Here is a 22,697-nt window from a genome sequence, read left to right as displayed (position 1 = left end):
CTCAAACTTTTCCAAGTGGCCTACGCCTCTAGGTAATACTTGTCTTTTCCATCTCTATCTCTACCTATTCTAGTGAGGCACTTGCCTCAAGATGACCTTGGTCTCTATCTCTATCTCTACCTATTCTACTATGCCTGAATGTTCAATTCCCTCAGGATATGTGCACAAGTTCTGTATGATGTAAGGTTTATGCATGCATGTTCAATTCCCTCAAGATATGTGCACAAGTTCTATATGATGTAGGGTTTGTGCCTGTATGTTCAATTCTCAGAGGATATATGCAAGAGTAGCCTTAGTGTTCTGACTCATGAGGAAGTCCTGGGTGAAAAATCCACTAGGGATGATGAAAAACTCATCATGGAGTATGATTTACTAAGAAGTGTGTTGGTGACCCATAAGGGAGTCTTCTTGGAATGTAGTTCACTAAGGAAGTTTGGTGGTGACCCATTGTGTAGCCTTCTTGATGATCTTGACCTATGAGGAAGTCTTTAATGGTGGGCGATCCACTAGGGAGGAAAGGCTCACTAAGAATTGTGGGTGGTCCATTGTGATTGAGATAACTTGTAAGGAGTTTAATGGTGACTTTGACTCACTGGGAATTCTTTGATGGTTTTAACCCACAAAGAAGTCTTTGATAATGGGTAGTCCACTGGGGAAAAATTTTCTTCTTCTTTTTCATGACCTACTGGGGATATTTTGTGGATTACACTCTCGAGGAAGATTTATGAACTCCATAGGGAAGGTTCCTTCTTAACCCTCGAGGGGTTATCCTTGTGCCTTAGACCCTTAAGGGAGTCCCTTTATGATATTATCCTTGGTGATTTCCGATCCACTGAGGGATGTTCTTGATGCTTTCAATCCATTTGGGATACTTTGATGGTCTTTGTGTCTTTTACCTGTGATAGGCCAAGAATGTATTGACCCCTTTGGTAAATTAATCAAATTAATTAGCCAAGTGAAATTAATTAGATTCAATTACATGCAATAAGCGTGGTAGCACAAACAAATCACCAACTTAAGTTAAATTTAGTGAAAAATAAATTTTACACAGGTGATTTGCTTACAAATGGGGAAAACTACCGAGGCAAAACCCCACTGGGTGAATTTAAGGTCACCACTCCCAAGAATCCACTATTATCAAAACAAGCGGTTACAAGTAAAAAGATTCCCAGTACCTAATACCAACCTATAGTTGAACCCTTACCCCAATACCCAATTAGACTTGTAATGTAGTAGCAATCTCTCATTTCAATGCACGAATCCCAATACGTGACTAACCAATGATGCACGGATCTCAGTACGTGACTAACACATCAACTTAAGGAAGATGTTTGGTTGCAAAGTTCTTCAGTTCATCTAACAATGAAGATCAAGAAGCTCCTTGGTTACAAAACCCTTGGCACAAAGACGTAGTCGCTTTTAGAGAGAATATGATGAACTAGGGAAAATTCTATCTCCGGTCACAATTTGCATGTACAATGACTTTTCATCAAATTGCATCACATTTGACGGCCCTTAAAATAATTTTTATATATGTCTAGGGTTGTGAGAAAAGAAACTCTACACAAATACACATGGATATACATGAAATCAGATCTGAAAATTTGAATTTCGTAATTCTCAATAGATATAGCTTCTGTCGAGCTGCCGTTGAGCATCAGCATTAAACCTCAATAGATATGATCTGTCGAGCTATCTGTCAAACTTTAATGAACAACACTTCTTAACTTGTTTCTTGGACAGATTTGCATGGCTTCAATACTAAACTTGAATTCTTGTTCCTTGAAGTACTAAATCCATCCTAGATCTAGCCAATTACAAGTAAAGTGCATTTTGTCAAAGGATTAGCCAATTTACATAACATATATTTCTAACAAGACTCACATATGTCCTAACAACCTGACTAGGAGTATTTCTGTCATTTTTTATGTATTTTTGAATTTGCTTTTGCACTTCATACCTTTTGGGAACCCACTAGAGATATTTGAATTTTTTATTTATTTTTACTAAACTCCACATAGTTTAGTAAGGAGGCCTAAACTACATGTAGTTTAGCCATCAGATGCATTCCCCCCCCCCCCCCCCCCGCCTCTTCATTTTCTTCAATAGCTACTAAACATTTCTTTTCTTTTTCTTCTTATTTTTCTTCGTCTTCCTCATCTTTTCACATTCTTTTTAACTCTCAATTTACATCTTCTCTCTACAAAACCTTACCTTTCCCTCATTTCCTAACAAACTGATCTTTTCCTCTCAAATTCTTTCATCCAAAACTCTCTTTCTCTCTCAAACTCCATGGCACCCTAGTCTAAGAAAAGCTCCTACATGATTTCTGGCGATGTGTTCAATCTCACCTACTAGAATGAGGTTGTGAGACTAAATGATCCTCCCTCATTGACCCACAGGCTGAATAATCATCTCTTAGAGAATGCATGGACCAGATTGGTGAGTTTTTCAAACTTTTCTCATTTTCAAGTTTTGCTTTAATGTTCCATTTTAATCTATTTTTGGACATATAAATGCTTGGGTTTTGCTATGGAATGGGTCTAGATGAAAACCTGACACATTAGAAGGGATAGGAACATGTTTAGGGCGAGTTTTTATCAAAAGGTGGTTGAAAATGTCGAAAAACACTTCTCTATCTGTACTCATGCGTACACGAATATCGACTTGTGTACACAGCCTTCATTCATGCATACATATACTTAACTCGTGCATACGCAGGCTCTCTTCATATGTACGTGTTCGTGTTCTTTAGATTACACAAACGTATGATACAACTTGCGTACGCGTGTGGCATCCCTGCATACACAGACACTGACCTGCGTATGCACACTAACACTCAGAAACCCTATTTTGACTGTTTTAGCTCCTTTTTCACTTATTTTCTTTCTCGATTGTCATTTTAATGCTCTATTTTCATCCTTTTGCATGCCTTGCCCACTTTCTCAAGTAGAGGCAGCACCAATCGTGTTGCTTCAGGGTATCAGATCATGACCGAGGAGACTATGGGCCACATACATGCTACGGGCTTCAAGCCCATCATCCATTTGCTGCCAGAGACCTCTGCTAGTGCCATCTTGGTGTAGTGCTTAGCTGAAAGGTGGTGGGACACTACCCGCACCTTCCATATTGCTATCCGAGAGATAACTGTGACTCCCCCTGATTTCCACTAGATGACTGGCCTTAGGTGTGATGGGGCACTTATCAACCTTGAGGGCGAGTCAGGCGTGCTTCTGGGCATAGATTGCTTGGGAGGAGGTACTCAACAGACACAATCTGTTACTTCGACATTGAGACATATTACTAACCCCTTTTGCAAGAAACTCTTGGGGACCATGCTCGAATGGCTGGGGCATTTCTGTTGTACATCTTGGGGGCCTATCCTTTTGCCAATGGGGGGCAGAAGTGTCCTTGAGGTGGTTATCCCTCTTTCATGACTTTGAGGGGACTCGGGAGGCAAACTAGGGGTAGGCGTGCCTTGCCTACTTGTACTCTTCCTTGGACACGCTTAGTTAGGGAACTCTATGCCAGCTTGTGGGGCCTTGAAAGCTCCTTGAGGTTAGTTCTCTTTTCTTTTTCTTTTCTTTTATAGCTCATGTATTTCCCATTCTTGTAATTATTTTCATCCACATGTTGTTTAGGATTAAAGAAAACTATGCCTTATGTTTTGCATTCATGCCTTTGTCCTGCAAACTGTCATCTTGCAACTGCTTTTCTTGTAAACTATCATCCTACGAACTGCAACTATTTTTCTTGCATACTGTCATCTTGCAAACTGCACTCATTCATCTTACAAACTATCATCTTGCAAATTGTCATCTTGTAATCTGTATTTTCTCTTTTTGGCGCTAGGCCGTGAATTACGGTCTTATTGCTTTTAGAGTGAAGGTGTATTTGAGGAGCTCCTCCTCGGTTAGGACTCACTTTGACAAAATTTCTTTTGAGGAGGTGAGTTAGATATTCACTTTTCGTTGTTACTATCTCTTGCTTTCTCTTAGGATTCTTCTTCTAAACCTATGTGCTATTACAAGTCATTTGGAGTCCTTAGGCGGGTGCCCCTGCTATTCCAAACCCAAACTTGAAGGTGGCTGCCATTATCACTTCTAGGATCACCCAGCCTTTCGCGGGTGCCGACTTGAGGGCACTATACTTGGCAGATAGGGTACACTACTAATTGGTGGGTAAGGATGCCCCATAGGTTCTGATGGACCTTCCGGTGTTTATGCTTGCCTCGCTTTCCATGACAAACGCTGAGTACTAGTTATGGAGGAATGGCATTCCCTTTGCCCAGTGGGTTACAGATGAATTGGATTATGAGGAGTTCAATGACACTCACCTCATACCCTTCCTTGCTCTTGCGATATGTGCTCTCCCTTTTCTCATTCATTTCCATTTTTTTTCCTTTGCATTGCCTCACATGATGATGTTCAAATGGGATACTTACATCAGGCTGGCCCTGCTGCTGGTGCTCCTATTGACCCTCCCCATTTACCCTGGATGGTCTATGCCTGTGGTCCTAACAGCTTCGCTCGGGAGCGTGCAATGGGACGTAACACAAACGTCATGGGTTACCCTTTTTCCTGAGGTTACATGAGTGGTGAGTTCTCCTTCATTCTTATCCTTTCTCTTCTTTTCTTGCATATCCTAACAATTCAGCCCACTGTAGAAGAGCATGAGGAGCTGGTTTGACTTACAGGGAACCTAAGCTAGAGATGACCGAGTATTCCAAGCAGATCTATGGTTCTAGATGGTTTGCCTACCCGGGTGATAATGATGATGATGGTGATGATGATGATGATGGTTAATTGTACCAAAAGAAATTAGGAAAATATAATGCATTATAATAATAGTTAGAATAATATGAACCATTTCATAAAAGAATAATATAAAAAAAAATTATATTTGTAAAAATAGAGTGATAGAAATTATTTTTTGAAATTTTTTAATTTTTAGGAAGAACAAATTATTTACAATAAAATTTAAAGAATAAATTATAAATATTTCTAAAAAATAAATTATTCAGTCCAATTTGGTCTATTCGATCTATCTGGTCCATTTCAGCTCACTTTGATCCAATTCAGTGTACCTACTTAAGAATGGCAAAATACAAGTTTAGGTTGAGAATATTATTAATTATTTGAGTAATATCAATTGTAATTATATGATAAGTTTTGGCTATCATAATAATCTTTTTAAGAGAATGAGAATTTGAGTAATAACTTAGAAACATTTTATAGAAAAAAAAATTAATTGTACCAAAAGAAATTAGGAAAATATAATGCATTATAATAATAGTTAGAATAATATGGACCATTTCATAAAAGAATAATATCAAAAAAATATATTAAAAAAATAAAATTATATATTTGTAAAAATAGAGTGATAGAAATTATTTTTTGAAATTTTTTAATTTTTAGGAGGAACAAATTATTTACAATAAAATTTAGAGAATAAATTATAAATATTTCTAAAAAATAAATTCTTTTAAGAGAATGAAGAATAAGAATAATTGTAAAGTTGTGATTTACAACTATGTATTTAGTTGGCTTTTATTCCTTGCCAAATTTGATTGTAATTTTATTCAATCTTTTGTACCTTGTATTTATTGTGGGATTTGATTGTAAGGGTTGTGTGATAGAGAGAGAGTGTGTGAAGACTCAAGCTATTGAAGATTGAAGAGGTTTTTGCGGGTATCTCATGACTTAGCATCCCGCAAAGTAATGCATGTACCCTACACATGACTGGAATGCGAAGAGTTAGTATAGATGGAGACAGTTGTGTCTCGCAAGTATCTCGTGGGTAAGGCCTTCCCGCAAGACACCCGCGAGACATTCTGTTTTGCCAAACTGTACTATCCGATACGCACTTTTTGTACTCACACTATATATACCCACATTACCCACAAATGTTAAGGAGTGCTTCTGAGAGAAAACCCTAGCCTCAAACCTTGAGAGTTAGAGATTATCATACCCATATATCTCTACACATATGCTTGTGGATTTCCTCAACTCCTACCTCTCCATTTTCATACCATTGAGAGGTTGACAGCCCAAACACTTACCACACCCTTTCAGAGTGTCAAGTGAGCTTTTGGTGCTACTGGGAAGCATTGGAAGAAGCCAAGAAGGGCAGATGCAACATGGAGCTTGTTGCAGGATCCGGAGAGCTAGACAAAACACGGTTCCGAGAAGCCTTGTTGGAGTAGGAGCTTAGAGGGTCTCTTGCTAACCCATGTGTCCCAACTGATTGTCTAGTGGATCGATTACTGCTTGGAGGGTGGCGGAGAGGTTTTTCGCCGAGTTCTTCGGTTTCCTCTTCAATAACACATCGGCGTGTTATCTTGTGTTTGCATCTCTCTTCCCTACTCTTTTACTTTCCATTTTACTGCTGTGTTGTTTTGATTATGGATTAGAGTAGCTTGTTTATTTATCCGCTTGCATTTACACTATTCCGTACTTAGAATTAAGTTAGTGTAAAATCTATAGAGCCGTAACTTTTATTTGGGGGTCTAAACAGCTCTTGTGTTTTTAACACATTTTCTAGCTTTCAATAATTTATTTAAATAAAAATACATATATACTTACATATTTATTTATTTTTCTTGAAGGTATAAATCAACCTCATGCAATTCATTTAAACGTAATGACATTAAAACAAATGAGTAACTGCCCTAAAGATTAGATTTGTATATTCATAGCCTTAAGGTTTAGAAAGACTTTCGCTTGAATTTAGTTGGACCAAAGTAGACTAAAATGCTACATTAATGTGGCTTAACAAAACTGTAATAACAGTAATTACTCTACTTAAGATTTTAGATATTACGTATTTGAAATTTATTTATATAAATATTAATAAATTGGGATTTAGAATGGGTACTCTTAACCCTAAATATGTCTTTCCCTTATATGTAAGTGCACAAAAATGGACTGAAGTAGAAGACCAAAATGGACTGAAGTGGACACAAATGGACCAAATGGACAGAATATGACTGGGAGCAAGGTGGACCGAATAGGATTGAAGTGAACTGAATAGGACAAAGTGGACCGAATAAGACCGAAGGGGACCGAATAGGACAAGAGTGGACCGAATAAGAATGAATGGACAAATTAGAACCAAAGTGGACAGAATAGGACTATAATGGACCAAATAGGTCCAATTTCAACTGAATAGGACCGAAGTTTATTGAATAGGACAAAGTGGACCAATGTGAATAAAATAAGATTGAAGGGGACAGAATAGGACCGTAATGGACTGAATAAGAACGAATGAATAGATTAGGACCAAAGTGGAGATAATGGACCAAATAGGAACAAATTGGACCAAATAGAACCAAATTGGACCATAGTGGACAAACAGGACCAATGTCGACTGAATAGGACTAAAATGGACAGAGTGGACCGAATAGGACTAAGGTGGACAGAATAGGACCAATATGGATAGAATGGACCCAATAGGACCAACGTGGACAAATAGGACCAATGTCAACTGAATAGGATCGAGGTGGAGACCAATATGGACCGAATGGACCCAATAGGACCAACGTGGACCAAATAGAAACAAAGTGGACCGAAGAGGATAGAATGGACCAAATATGACCGAAGTGGACCGAATAGGACTTTCAAATATTTATCATTTTTATTGCACTTTTAGGGATCATATTTCTAATTTCTATTTTCTTTTTCTTTTTTTTTTAAACTCAAAACTAAATATTTTAGCCCAAATATAATAAATTTCATACTTTTCAACCTAAAGATTAAGAAAAAAAAATTTAGCTAACCTTAAAAAGACAGCCCACAAAAAAAAAAAAAAAAAAAAAAAAATCAATTTAAGACCCAATTAGTCTAAAATGGATTAAAGGGGACCAAAATTGAATGAGTGGAGCAAATTGGACTGAATGGGACTGAAGTAGACCTAATTGGATCAAATAGCAATTGTTTAATTATAGGTAGAAAAAATTATCTTCAAAAAATTTTAGAGAATAAATTATACATTATATTACAATTACAAAATAATTATTTATTCTCATGTGTCATGTAACCAATAGAAAAATAATTCAAAGTCAAGGTTTCACAAGTAATGACAATAGAAAAATAAAATAAAAAGAATTAATAAAATCATAACTACATTGCATTACTTAAAATTTTATAAATAAAAGCATATCTCGAACTCATAAGTCACATTCTATGCATATTACATATCTTACTAGTTACTTTAAACCAAGAGATTACAATCCGAGCTTAAACTTGAAATTTATCTTTATTACAAAGTCTAGCATTAATTGCATTATAAAATTTCCTATTTTCATTAGAGCATTCACATCAGTATGTCTAAATTTTTTGTCTATTTTAGCATAACAACTTACTTTTTCTATTTTACACAGGCACTTTGCAAAAACACCCTTATCCCATACTTTCTTAAAATAATCATTTTTATTCTTTTTTTATTGTATATATATATATATATATATATATATATTTTGAACATGCTCTCTCTATCTCTTTCACGGTGTCTTCCTCTCTTTCTTTACCCATCATTTTTTCTTCTTCCTTCACCAAAAACTCCATAACCAAACCTCCAAACTTCACTCTAATACAAACCCAGATCAATTTAAGTCTGATAGGCCAAGAATGTATTGACTCCTTGTGATAAATTAATTGATTAATTAGCTAAGTTTATTACTTAATCAAATTAACATGCAATGTACGTGGTAGCACAAACAAATCACCAATTAACTAAAGTATGCAGTGGAAAATAAATTGATACAGTAATTTGTTTACGAATGGGGAAAAACTATACGACAAAAACCCCATTGGATGATTTTAAGGTCACCACTCCTAAGAATCCACTATTATCAAAACAAGCAATTACAAGTAAAGGAATCTCAGTATCTTATACCAACCTAAAGTTGAACCCTTACCCCAATACCCAATTGGACTTGTTCTATAGTGACAATCTCTCCTTTTCAATGCACGGCTCCCAGTACATGACTAACCAATTGCGCAAATCCAAATATGCGACTTGATCACCAACTTGAGAAGAATGTTGGCTGCAAAATTCTCTTGTTCATCACACGATGAAGATCATGAAGTTGCTTGGTCACAAAACCCTATGAGGTATAAACACAGTAGCTTCTTTAAGAGAAAGAAGAACTAGGTCAAAGTAGGTTTTCGGTCACACCTTTCTTCACACTTGTGGAATTGTGCTCTTATGCAACTTTGTGTGACCTTTTATGGCCCTCAAAATAATTGTTATATATGTTTAGGGTTGTGAGAAAAAAAATCTCAAACATACATTCACGGATTGAATGAAAATCTAAATTGAAAATCTAAACTTCATAAATCTCGACAGATACCCTATCTGTCGAGCAGCAGTCGAGCCTTGGGCTGAAACAGCTCTCTTTAAGCCTCAATAGATGCTAGCAATCGAGCTTTAAAATCCAGCACTTTCTGACTTGATTCTTGGACAGACTTGCATGGCTTTAACACTTAAACTTGAAACATTGTTTCTTGAAGCATTAAACACATCCTAGATCTATCCAATTACAAGTAAAGTGCGTTTTGTCAAAGGTTAACCAATTACATAAAACAGTGACATATGTTCCTATCATTGAATCATATATATACTAACAATCTCCCCCTTTGGCAATCCATGACAAAACCACAACAAATAAATGAACATATGAGAGAAGTCATAAATCACTCAACTCATATTCACTTGTTGAATATAATAAAATCTATCCTAACACAAACTCTTGAAAAACTTTGCAAGAAGAGAGTTTATGGCAAGTAGACTTTGACAACCTGTATTTCTAAAACACTTTAAACAAAACTCATCAAGGCATCTTAGTGTGAAATAGAAATATAAGATTGCATACAAGAAATAAGAAACATGTGTATAAAGAAAGAAAAGAAATAACACAAGTAAAGATAGGTGAAAGAACTGTAATAACAACCTTAAATGTGTATATATATATATATCAACAAGTACAAGGTTTGCTATCACAATATGATCACAAGATCTAAGGTACAAGAACAATGTATTTAAAATAGAAAGAAGAAAAAAAAAGATACATAAAGTCCTCACTACATCCCTCAAAAAAATGAACACTCCCCCTAACAAAAATCTCCTACACTAACCCTCCCCCTATGAGTATGACTACTCTCATATCCAAAACTACTCTCCCTTTTTGTCACGAGGGACAAAGGGTAAGTATATCAAGTAGACATCTTATCATCACTGGGTGAGCTAGCATCCCCATCCTCATCATCATCATTGTCGTTGGAATCATCATTGTCGTCGGATGCCTCGGGAGGAGGAGAGGGAGACTCGACGAAGCCACCAAGGCGAGCCTACTGTCTGGCAATACGGCCGACATGGGTGTTCACCTGACACAACTCATCACTGAGAGTGTCAAGGTGAGCATCCATGTACTGAAGCTGTTCCATGATCACATCAAGAGTCACACCACCCGCAAAAGAAGAAGGAACTGTTGTGGATGGAGCTAAAGAAGTGGGAGGAGCTACTGCCTCGATCGTAGCTGCGCCTAGCTTCATTTAACAGTAGCGGCATCTATGGCACACATGACATGGAAGTGGTTGGAAATGGGAAAAGAAACAGAAAAATGGCGTAAAATCCTTGTGATAGCCGAAGGGAAGATAAGATTATCACGGGTCGCTGTATCCCTATATACATCCATGATTGAAAGAATAAAATGAGAGAGAAAATCTATAGTAAGATGCTCTAAAAGAGAAAGCAAAAATTGAGCATGGGGCTCAGTAATGGAGTTATAATGAGATAAGGGATGCAAAACAAAAGTCATAACCATGTTAAAAAACCAAGGACCTTTAGCAAAGGCCGAACAAGGAGTGAACTAACGATCACCCCAATTAGAGGGACGCTCACAAAAAGCATATACAAGCTCGTCTTTAGACATAGTATTAAGATGCTCACAACCAGGGTAGTCAGGATGTGCTACCTTGGGGACATGGAGCACATCGGATACAATAACCGAAGTGACCATGATGCGTGTACCTCAAACACAAGTAACAAATAGAGGTACTGAATAATCAAATCCATGCATGTTGGAGTAGAACTCCTAAATAAGCACGGATGGAAAAGTGACCGAGACGTCACACAGTGACTCCTAACCCCTACTGGGAATGACAGTGGGTAGGTCAGTGTCAAAGAAGTCCGACAAAATGACTTGGTGTTCTGAATGAATGCCTTATAGAAAAGTTCTCCGAAAAGTCCTGTCGGGTTTTATCATCATGGAACCGAACATGTGAGGGAGTAGGGTCAGAAGAAGTGGATGCCCCAGAATAAAGAGGGTTCCGGGACGAAGTAGACTTACATTTAGGTGCCATGACGCAACTAACGTAAACAAGAGAGAGAGAGAGGGAGAGAGAAACACACAGAAAAGCACCAAACACAATCAATATATAAGAATATAGAGAATGTAAGGTACGTATGCATGAAAATGCATGAGCATGTGATATGCAATAGTAAAAACATCATGGGCTCAATCCAATCCAATCCTACCAGCATACAATTAGTTCAACAAAGTGAACACACACCTATAATGTATGAAACGTTGTTATAATGCAAATGAGATGCAATGCATGATGATTTAGAACCATTTTCACAAAGCCCATCCCAAAATTTCACAAAAATTCCACCAATTTTGAAAAACCCCAAAAATTTTCAAACACCCAAAACTTATACCTAAATGCATGAAATGGATGAAGAATGAGAGATAAAGAGCATACAAGAAGCAAGAAAAATGATATTGAGACCGAAAAGCTCTTAGGAAGGGAGTTTGAAGTGAGAAAGAAAGGTTCGGGAGGTGAAAAGACAGAAAAGTATCGAGAGAGATTGAGAAAAGTGAGATTTGAATCGCGCGGATCCTATTTATAGACTCTCATAATTCTTGACAAATCGAGAGGTGTTGAGCTTTAAAGGTATGAAGAGAAACAGCTATCGAGCAGCTATCCAGAGGTGTCCACAGCAAAAAGAAGCTCGATGGATCGAGGAGCTATTGAGCATCTATCGAGGAGACAGAAACTTTCTCAATGGATCGAGGTGCTATCGAGAAGCTGTTGAGATTGCAATTAAAGGAAGCTGAAGAACTCGATAGATAGCCTAGCTATCGAAAAGTGTCGAGGAGCTATCAAGATTGCTTAAAAACAGTTTTTCAAGAAGAGAAAAACACAAACATGAATGCAATCAAACATGCAACTCAACTAAGGATCCAAACAACATTTTAATCCCTCAAAAACATCTCTCAACAAAGAAATGTTATGCACATAGATCCCAAAGCACACACACACACACTAAACAAGTTTAGCCAATTTTATATTTCAAAAACAAGTAAAGACAGTTTAGTGAACATACATTAACACGTGTATTCCTTGTGATGGCCAAATCACATTGTGCCTGCACATGTATCAAAAGTAGCAAAGAATATTGTGTGTTGTGTGAGAAAAACATCGCAAGATTGCATAAGTGTCTATGTGTTATGACGATTTGAGATATAAGAAAATCACTTTAACTCACACACAATCATAACTATTTGATGGAGACTATCACCTTCAAGGTACATCCTATAACTCTCACATCTCCTAAAATATACGCTTGCAATCATATATAAAGCATTTTGATCTTTTTGCTTTTATTTTTCTTTGCATATTTTTCTTTTAAGCAAACCATGCATGGGCATATAAGAGAGAGAAAAGAAATACCCAATTATGTTAAGCATTTAACATTCCACTTTGCTATGCCAAAGCATACAAATGTCATTTCATGATTGGCGGGCAACAGTGGTGAGATGATTATTTATGCATTTCTCTTAGGATTTTCTAGTCCTTCCCGTCAAAAAGAGTGATATGAGTGTTAAGTACAAGAGATCGCTTAATCTTACTCATCACAAACACGAGCCACAAAGCTCACTTGCTTAGTTGTGCATAGAGATGCTCATCTAAGCTACAAAAGATACAAAGTTTAGAAAACTTTGTTTCAATGGCCATCCAAGGTACACAAGTACCAATGTACATAAACACACACTGTTTTTTGTATTTTTCTGATTTTTCAATTTTATTTTTATTTTTACATGAAAAAAAAAAAACAAAGCAAAACTGAAAAATAACCAAACAAAAACATGTTAAACAAAACAAAGCAATGCATAAAACTAGACTGACCCAAAACAATAAAGCAAAACACACAAGTAATGCAAAAACAAAAAACATGAAATGGGAGAGAGAGAATAAGTGACAGAATCACTTGGAACCCTTTTTCTTCCACACCTTGGAAGAAACTTTTCGTTTAAAGAACCCTTGATCTGATGGTGAGGGGGAAAAATTAAAACCATTCAAGTTCGAAAGGAACATAAGGGCTTTGAGAAGATCTCCAAGAGGAGCAAAAGAGGATGGAAACTGATTCTGATCTCCCGACGCGATCATGCTATTGCTCTTTTGAGTGGCTAACCACTTGTAGCAATTAGGTCGAGTATGTCCAGCTGCGCCGCAGTGATGACAGAAATGCTACTTTTTCTGCTTAGGCTTTTAAGAGTTTCCCTTCTTAGCCCTAGGGTTTTTAATCTCTTTCTTATCAAGTTTAAGGGGTGTTCCTAAGATAGATTTACCCTTGTATATGTTCTCACTAGCTAAATCATTTTTAACACTATTATTCTCAGTTTCAATATTATTAGCAGGAGGAACAAAAATAGTAGTACTAGCAGAAGCAATACTAGGAGAAGAGAAATCATACCCTAAATCGGTTCGATTGAAAGCCGATTTCTGAAGACTGAGCATCTTATCGAGCTTAGCGCTTGAAGTTCTTTCCAGCTGAGCTCTGACTTGGAACAGTTCTGCCTCAAGCTTCTTGGTCTTCTCAGCTAAAAAATTTTTCTCAAATCTCAATGCTCCAATAGTTTGATTGGCTTCATCAAATTTTGTAGAGATTTCTTCTTGCTCAAGCTCCACATCACTAAACTTCTTAGTGGCCAACCTATACAACTTCTCATACTTTTTGAAGACCTTGTATAACTTTGCATAAGCTGTGTGTATGTCATCTTGTTCATCCATCTTCTCAAACTTAGACTCCACCAATTCCTCTTCTTCATCTACATCTTCAACAATCCTCTCAGTAGGATTTACGGTGGCAGTAAAGGCATTTAGGATTCCATCATCCTCATTATCCGAGTCATCCTCAGGCTTAGTGTCGCTCAAGGTAGTAGCAAGTGCCTTGCTTTTTCCGATGGTCTTGAGATAAGTAGGGCACTCTTGTTTCATATGACCGAAACCTTAACACCCAAAGCACTTTGGTTATGAGGGTACAATGTACTGACCGCCATCCCTAGCATCTTTTTTCCCTTTATTTGGGCTTTTGAACTGTGAGGAACTGGATTGCCTATGATCCTTGTTGAAGCCCTTCCCATTGGCATTCTTCATGAACTTCTTGAATTTCCTTGTAATGTAGGACTTCATTTTAGAATCTTCATCATCTAAATACTCATCAGTATCACTACTTTTAGCCTTCAATGCCATGCTCTTGCTCTTGCTCGATTTACCGATCCTTGTCAAACCCAACTCATAGGTCTGTAGATTGCCAACCAACTCTATCAAAGGAATTTTGTCAATATCCTTTGATTCCTTAATTGCAGTGATCTTGGAATGGAATCTTTCGGGAAGAGATCTGAGCACCTTTCTCACAATCTTAGGTCCAAGAATAGTTTCCCCAAGATTAAATGCTGAGTTTACTATGTCCTTGAGCTTGGCATAGAACTCATCAAACGACTCATCCTCCTCCATCTTGATCTCTTCAAAGCTGGTAATAAGCCTCTGAAGCTTTGAATCCTTAACAGCCTTGGTTCCTTCATAGGTTGTCTAGAGGATGGTCCATACTTCCTTTGCAGTTTCAGAGGAGGATATCATCTTAAACTCCTCATTTGTGACTGCATTGATTAGAGCATTCAATGCCCTGCTGTTAAAGTTTGCCGCCTTGATCTTAGCATCATCCCAGTTGGCCGATGCTTCTGTAGGCTTAGTCCAGCCTATCTCCATAGCTTGCCACACTTTCTCATCTAAAGACTATAAGAAAACTCTCATGCGTACTTTTCAATATTCATAGTTAGTGCCATCAAATAAAGGAGGTATAATAAGAGACTTTCCTCTATCCATGATGAACAGGGGTCAATGGATTATAGAGAAAAGATTAACCCTAATTGAAGTGTGCCTACTCTGATACCACTTGATAGGGCAAGAATGTATTGACCCCTTGTGATAAATTAATTGATTAATTAGCCAAGTTTATTAATTAATCAAATTAACATGCAATGTACGTGACAGCACAAACAAATCACCAATTAACCAAAGTATGCAACGGCAAATAAATTGACACGGTGATTTGTTTACGAATGGGGAAAACCTACACAACAAAAACCCCCACCAGGTGATTTTAAGGTCACCACTCCCGAGAATCCACTATTATCAAAACAAGCGGTTACAAGTAAAGGAATCTCAATACCTTATACCAACCTACAATTGAACCCTTATCCCAATACCCAATTGGACTTGTTCTGTAATGACAATCTCTCCTTTTCAATGCACGGCCCCCAATACATGACTAACTAATTGCGCGGATCCCAGTACGCGACTTGATCACCAACTTGAGAAGGATGTTGGCTACAAAGTTCTTCTATTCATCACACAATGAAAATCATGAAGTTGCTTGGTCACAAAACTCTATGATGTACAAACACAATAGCTTCTTCCAGATAAAGAAGAACTAGGGCAAATTGGGTTTCCGGTCACACCTTTCTTCACACTTATGGAATTGTGCTCTTGTACAACTTTGCGTAACCTTTTACGGCCCTCAAAATAATCCTTATATATGTTTAGGGTTGTGAGAAAAGAAATCCCAAACATACATTCATGGATTGGATGAAAATCAGAACTAAAAATCTAAACTTCATAAATCTCGACAAATATCGTATCTGTCGAGTAGCTATCAAGCCTCGGGCTAAAACAGCTCTCTTTAAGCCTCGATAGATGCTAGCTGTCGAGCTTTAAAATCCTAAACTTTCTGACTTGCATGGCTCTAACACTTGAACTTGAAACTTTGTTTCTTGAAGCATTAAACACATCCTAGATCTATCCAATTACAAGTAAAATACGTTTTGTCAAAAGATTAGTCAATTACATAAAATAGTGACATATGTTCCTATCATTGAATCACATATGTCCTAACAGAGTCCATTTTTTGGAATTTATAGATAGATCCAAGGAAAACCCGACCCTTGGACCAACCATCACAAACCGAATTCGGGTCTTTTACGGTAAGGTTTGAATTTCTTCTTTTTTTTTCTTCTTTCCTCACCAAATCCCAACTTCTACTCCCAATACTTACCATTCTCCTCAATTGCTAAAATATGAAAACTCTCCATTGCTATAATATGAAAACTCTCTCCACCTAAGCCTCCATGGACAAGCACTCTCTCCATTTTTTTTCTTTTTTTTTTTTGGGTTTTGTTTTGGGTTGATTTTGATTTGGATTTGTGATGAGTTTTCAGATGTGTTTGATTTGGTTTGTTTTGGGTTAATTTCATTTTATTCTTCTTCCTTCTTCTTCTTCCTTTTCTAGATTAAAGAGACTCAAGGAGAGAGAGAGAGAGAGAGAGAGAGAGAGAGAGAGAGAGAGAGAGAAATTTAAAATGTTTTGGTTGAATATACACGATTACTGTAGCAATTTTGGATATGAAAATTGTTATAGAAAAACTGATGTTGGTAGATTTTGAGCAAAAAATGTATAAAATGATGTACTTTTTCTATTATAGTAGGACTAGTGCAAGTGCTCTTATATTCCAAATTCAAAAAATGGTATTGCAATGAATCTATAAAGGTGATTTTTTTTTTTCAAAGAAAAATTACAAAACTGCTTGGATCAAAACATCGTACTCAAGGTGCATGAGTTGTAGAAAAATGCTGGCTTTTATTAAGTTTAACCAATTCAATTGCATAAGTGGTCAATTTAAATGTCCAAACTATCTTAGATAATGGTTCACCAAGTTAGTGGTCCAACTGGCCAGATTGGTTTGGGTTTAATAACTATCCAACCAAGTTCCATAAAATCCACCTTAAGAAACAATATTCTTCAACAAAATTTTATAAAATAATTTTTTTTTTAAATCCATACTGATTTAAACTATTTGGAGAATTAGCCCCCCATTTTATTTTTTAATTGTGTTTTAAAAAAAAATTAAAAATATTAAAATTTTGTTGAAATCTTTCGCTTAAAACGCTATTTAAATGTTGAAACATATTTTTAAAACACGATTTTAAGTGTTGAAATTGTTTTCTTAAATCAATTCTTAGAAAATGGGTTAAGCTCTTAAAATTTTCAAAACAATTTCAATTTAAATAATCAATATTAAAAATATATTATCTTTCAAACTTTGTCCACTTTTCTTCCAATTTGAACTGCAATAAAAATGTAATTTTCTCTAAGCCATTTTGTAGAAAATTGAGAGCAGCCTCGATTAAAATTATTTTCCTACAATTTTTTTTAAAATTTCCTACAATTAGATTGTAGATCGAGATGGCTTGTGGAATAGTCATTACTCTATAGGCATACTTAAGAGGATTCTCCTCTTTTAACTGGACTTTTATATAGTTCAAAAATACCCTTATTAATTTAAGGTAACTTCATTTAGAAATAGGGCCATGAATGTCAAATAACAAATTTCATTTTGAATTCAAAAAGAAACTCCTAAAATTTAGGATTTTTTTCCTTCACATTCATCTTTTTATTTGATAGGCCACAAACTGAATAACCCCTTGTGATAGAATTTAATTAATTAATTAGCCAAGTTATTAATTAATCAATTTATCATGCAAACGCATGGTAGCATAAACAAATCACCAACAAACTAAACATGCAGCGGAAAATAAATAACACGATGATTTGTTTACGAATGGGGAAAACCTAACGACAAAAACCCCACCGGGTGATTTTCAAGTCACCACTCCCGAAACTCCACTATTATCACAACAAGCAGTTACAAGTAAAGGAATCCAAGTGCCTTACCAACCTACAGTTGAACCCTTACCCCAATACCCAATTGGACTTGTTCTGTAGTGACAATTCCCCTTTCAGATGCATGACTCCCAGTATGTGACTAACCAATTGTACGGATTCCAGTACGCGACTTCAATCACCAACTAAGAGGTTGTTGGTTGCAAAGTTCTTCAGTTCATCCACACGATGAAGATTAAGAAGATGCTTGGTCACAAAACCCTATGGTGCACATACACAGCAACTTCTTCAAGAAAAAGAGATGAACTAGGGCAAGAACTTCGTCTCCGGTCACAATTTGCTTGAACAGAGTTTGCTCAAAGTTTGTGCAACTTGTGAACACTTTGACGGCCCTTAAACAGATCCTTTTATATGTCTAGGGTTAGGAGAAAAGAAAGCCCAAAGACACATTCACGGTTCCCAAGAAAATCATATTGAAATTCTGAAAATCTTAAATCTCGACAGATAGAAGGTGTCGAGCAGGTGTTGAGCACACCGAATGTAGAACAGCTTCCTTAAGCTCGATAGATGTAGCTGTCAAGCTTTAATGATTTTGTACTCTGAACTTGTTTTCTTGAACAGACTTGAAGACTTCAATACTTGATCTTGAAACAAGGTTTCTTGAAGTATTTAAAGACATCCTAAATCTACCCAAATACAAGTAAAGTGCGTTTTGTCAAAAGATAAGCCAATTACATAAAATCATGACATATGTTCTACACATGTGAAACACATATGTCCTAACATTATTACCTAAAATTGAGTCTTTTTATTCTTTTTTCATCCCAATTAAAATAAAACACCCCGATTTAAAAAATTAAAAACAAAGAGAACTCCTAAAATTTAGCCTTCTTTCCCCTCATGTTCCTCTTATTTTTCCTACTCAAACTTTTCTCTATATCACTACACCACTTTCAAACGTTACTGTTTATCTCTAAAGTTTATCATTTTTAAACGTTATTGTTTATTGAGTCTTTAGAGATAAACAGTAACATTTGAAAGTGGTGTAGTGATATAGAAAAAAGTTTGAGTAGGAAAAATAAGATGAACCTAAGGAGAAAGAAGGATAAATTTTAGGAGTTTTCTTAATTTTTAATTTTTTAATTTTTTAAATTGGGGGTGTTTTATTTTTATGGGGATGAAAAAAGAATAAAAAGACTCAATTTTAGGGAATAAAAAGATGAATGTGAAGGAAAAAAAATCCTAAATTTTAGGAGTTTTCTTTTTGAATCCAAAATGAAATTTGTTATTTGACATTCATGACCCTATTTCTAAATAAAGTTACCCTTTATTAATAAGGGTATTTTTGAATCACATAAAAGTCTAGTTGAAAAAGGGGAATCCTCATGCATATAGTATAGGCAAAAGAGGATTCTCCTCTTTGGACTAGACTTTTATGTAGTTGAGAAAAATTCAGAAATACCCATAAACCTTACTTTTAATAGAAATAAACTTGAGAACAACCTAGTAAAAGTATATCTTAAACTCCACTTAAAAGGCCTACAAAATAGGATACTCTCCTACTAATCCGCATCTTCAAAATAAATTTATCCATTTTTTTTAAAGAAAATTATGACACTAGACCAAAAAAAAAAATCTCATCCCATGTGCAAAGCGTGTGTGATGATGCTAGTGTGTGTGTGTATATATGCACTTATTTTAGCAATATAATTACATTTAAACCCCTTAACAATATTATTATCACTCTTAAAGGCCATAAAAAAAATTTATGGATCTAAAATTACTAATAGCAAAGCTAAAGAAAATTTAGCCTAATCAACTATGGATGTCCTCAAAATTAACCTTAGCCTTTGCAACAAAATGAAATATGAATGTTTTGAATTTTTCTTTTCTTTTTTTTGTATATAAGATAGAAATTCTACTATAACCTAATCTAAATGTATATGTGTGTGAACCTCTCTCCTAGAGACTTGAAACTCCGACCCTTGTCTCCCTTCTCCCCCATCTCATAAGCGCTTATACACCATTGTGCCAAGGAACGTTTTGATGTTATTCATTATAAAAGGGACATTGTCGTGACTCTGTGACATTTAATATGAATTCAATCATAGATGATTTCTAAAATTTAAATAATCCGTCAAGTTTCTTTTTCATAATTGATTTCTTTGATTTCCAAGAAATTAGTACTTCCTTCCTTCAGTTTATATTACAGAATATTTCAAATTTCTATAAAAATTTCTTTACAAAAGTTTAACTATGATTATTGATAAGCGCAACATATTTTCCTCAGGTAGAGAACTCATCCATAATGGCCAGCACTAGACGAAGGAAAGACATTAAACCCCAATCAATGAGGAAAGCATTACACACCAACAATAAGTATTCATGCCATTGGGAGGAGTAAGATCCTCTCATTCAAACCCCTTAGAGGCGTTACAAACATTACATTGAAGATTGCCATCAAACACCCCCAATGGCTATGATGAAGAGGCAGATACGTATATATACATACCTCAGGACCTTGGGAGAGGTACAAGAAAACTTTCCACCCATATACTCTAATATCCTAATATCAAGTTCTTTTTTCTTTCCCAGTTTATCTAACTTAATCATCGGAGGTCTTGTGGCAGGCACGACATCGGTGCTCTTTACGTCCTCCATTCTTTATTTATTTTTACAGGATCTTGGATTGCTTTCCTTCTAGACGATCATTTAATTGATGATTTTGGCATCATCAATTTGGCGCCGTCTGTGGGGATGAATTTTTCGTACCTAGGTTCGAGAACGTAGTTCCATTAAACTCACAAGTCTAGATGGAGTCCAACGCTAACCAAGATCCTGCAGCATTAGCCTTGCAAATCCAGGCGCTCACAACCAGTGTGGAGGAGCTTACCTAACAAAACCAAGAGATAAGGCTACGACTGCAACAAGAAAACAATCGCTCGAAGACCAACTAGGACGATGATGGAGATAGCCAAAGAAAGAATGACTGCCGGTGACTAGTTACTCCAGAAGGGACGAGCTTGGACTTTCTCAGGGAAATAAGAAAAGAGATGGATGAGCTGAGGAATGTGATTAAGGAGAAAATAGACCGGAGCCTAGATCGAATGGTCAGGAAGACAGATTCACCCTTCACTACAGCGGTCCGGGAATGCCTGGTGCCTTCGAAGTTCTGTCTACCACAGCTCGAGCCATTTGACGGGTTGAAGGATCCTCTGGATCACCTTAATACCTTCAAGACGACTCTGGGTCTTCAACAACCCCCTGACGAGATCTTATGTCGTTCTTTCCCCACCACTCTCAAAGGAGCGGCGAGAGAATGGTTCACTAAGTTACCAACGTCGTCCATCGATAACTTCGAGCAGCTAGGCAATTGCTTCCTACGTCACTTCGTTAGTGGACAACGCACAAAGAGGCCAGCAGACCATCTGCTTGCCATTAGACAAGGAGAAAAAGAAACCTTGAGATCATATGTGAAGCGTTTCACTCATGAAACCTTGGAGGTGGATGAAGCAGATGACAAAGTGCAATTTACGACTTTTAAAGCTAGATTAAAATCCAGGGAATTTGTGGTCTCACTCACGAAGAATCCTCCTCGGACGATGGCGGAAATGCTCCTAAAGGTTCAGAAGTACACTAATGCTGAGGACGCTTTGGCAGCAATAGAAGGAATAGAGAAGCCTAAGGAGAATGAGAGAAAGGAGGACGATCGAAGAGGACAAAAAGGGGAATGGGTAGATCATCAGAATACTGACGGGAATAGACAAAAAGATGAAAAGACTCCTCGGACGGTAAAATTCATTCCTCTAGTTATGCCCATTGATCAAATTTTGCCGCAGATCAAAGATGAACACTACCTCAAATGGCCCCGACCACTACATTCGTCACCAAACATGCGCAACAAGAAGAAGTATTGCCGTTTTCATAAGGATAATGGTCATTACACAGAGGACTGCAGGGACCTAAAGGAGCAAATAAAGGAGCTCATACAGAAAGGGAAATTGCAGAAATTTGTGAAAAGGGAGATTCCAGCAAGCCCAGGGATGACAATAAGGACAAACATGAAGCTTTCCAGAGGGATGAAGACCTCTTGCCCCCTCGCCCACAGAGCGCCATAGGGGAAATAAAGATAATCACAGAGGGACCGTTCATAAGAGGGTCATTCAAATCCCTCAAGAAGTCATATCAGAGGCAGGTAAAAAGCGTCCATGGGATGCCACCCCTGAAGCTAAGACGAACAGAGAGGGATATCTTGTTCTAGGAGGAAGATGTCAGACGAGTGAAACAAACCCATGACAACCCTTTGGTCATCATACTCATGATTGAAGGGTTCAATACTAGAAGGGTTCTGGTAGATAATGGAAGCTCAGTGGATATTATTTACCTTTCTGCCTTCCAGCAGTTAAAGATAGATTCGAAAAGACTTCGTCCGTTTGAATCCTCCCTCATCAGTTTTAGCAGAGACAAGGTGTACCCAAGAGGAATAGTAATGCTAATGGTCACAACTGGTTCATACCCCTTCTAGGTAACCAATCGACATAACTTCTTGGTAATGGACTCACCTTTGTCCTACAATGTAATCATAGGAAGACCTATCCTCAATCGTTGGAAAACAACCACTTCCACATACTGTTTAAAAGTAAAATTCCCAACAGAAAGAGGGATCGGGG

General features: G+C 36.8%; 1 protein-coding gene across 1 annotated transcript; it reads left to right on the top strand.

Annotated features, from left to right (window-relative positions):
• Nucleotides 1–21,080: 21,080 nt before the first annotated feature.
• LOC126690012 (uncharacterized) lies at nt 21,081–22,145 on the top strand. Its single transcript, XM_050385160.1, has one exon. The coding sequence runs from the start codon at nt 21,081–21,083 to the stop codon at nt 22,143–22,145; it is 1,065 nt and encodes a 354-aa protein (XP_050241117.1).
• Nucleotides 22,146–22,697: the final 552 nt, after the last annotated feature.

Source organism: Quercus robur, chromosome 6 (genome assembly GCF_932294415.1).
Source record: "Quercus robur chromosome 6, dhQueRobu3.1, whole genome shotgun sequence".
Classification (NCBI taxonomy): Eukaryota; Viridiplantae; Streptophyta; class Magnoliopsida; order Fagales; family Fagaceae; genus Quercus; species Quercus robur.
Note: the sequence above shows the minus strand (reverse complement) of the source record. Positions and strands in the feature narration are given on the sequence as shown.

Coding starts and splice junctions, on each gene's coding strand:
- LOC126690012 (XM_050385160.1), top strand. CDS start 21,081: ATGGATGAGCTGAGGAATGTGATTAAGGAGAAAATAGACCGGAGCCTA.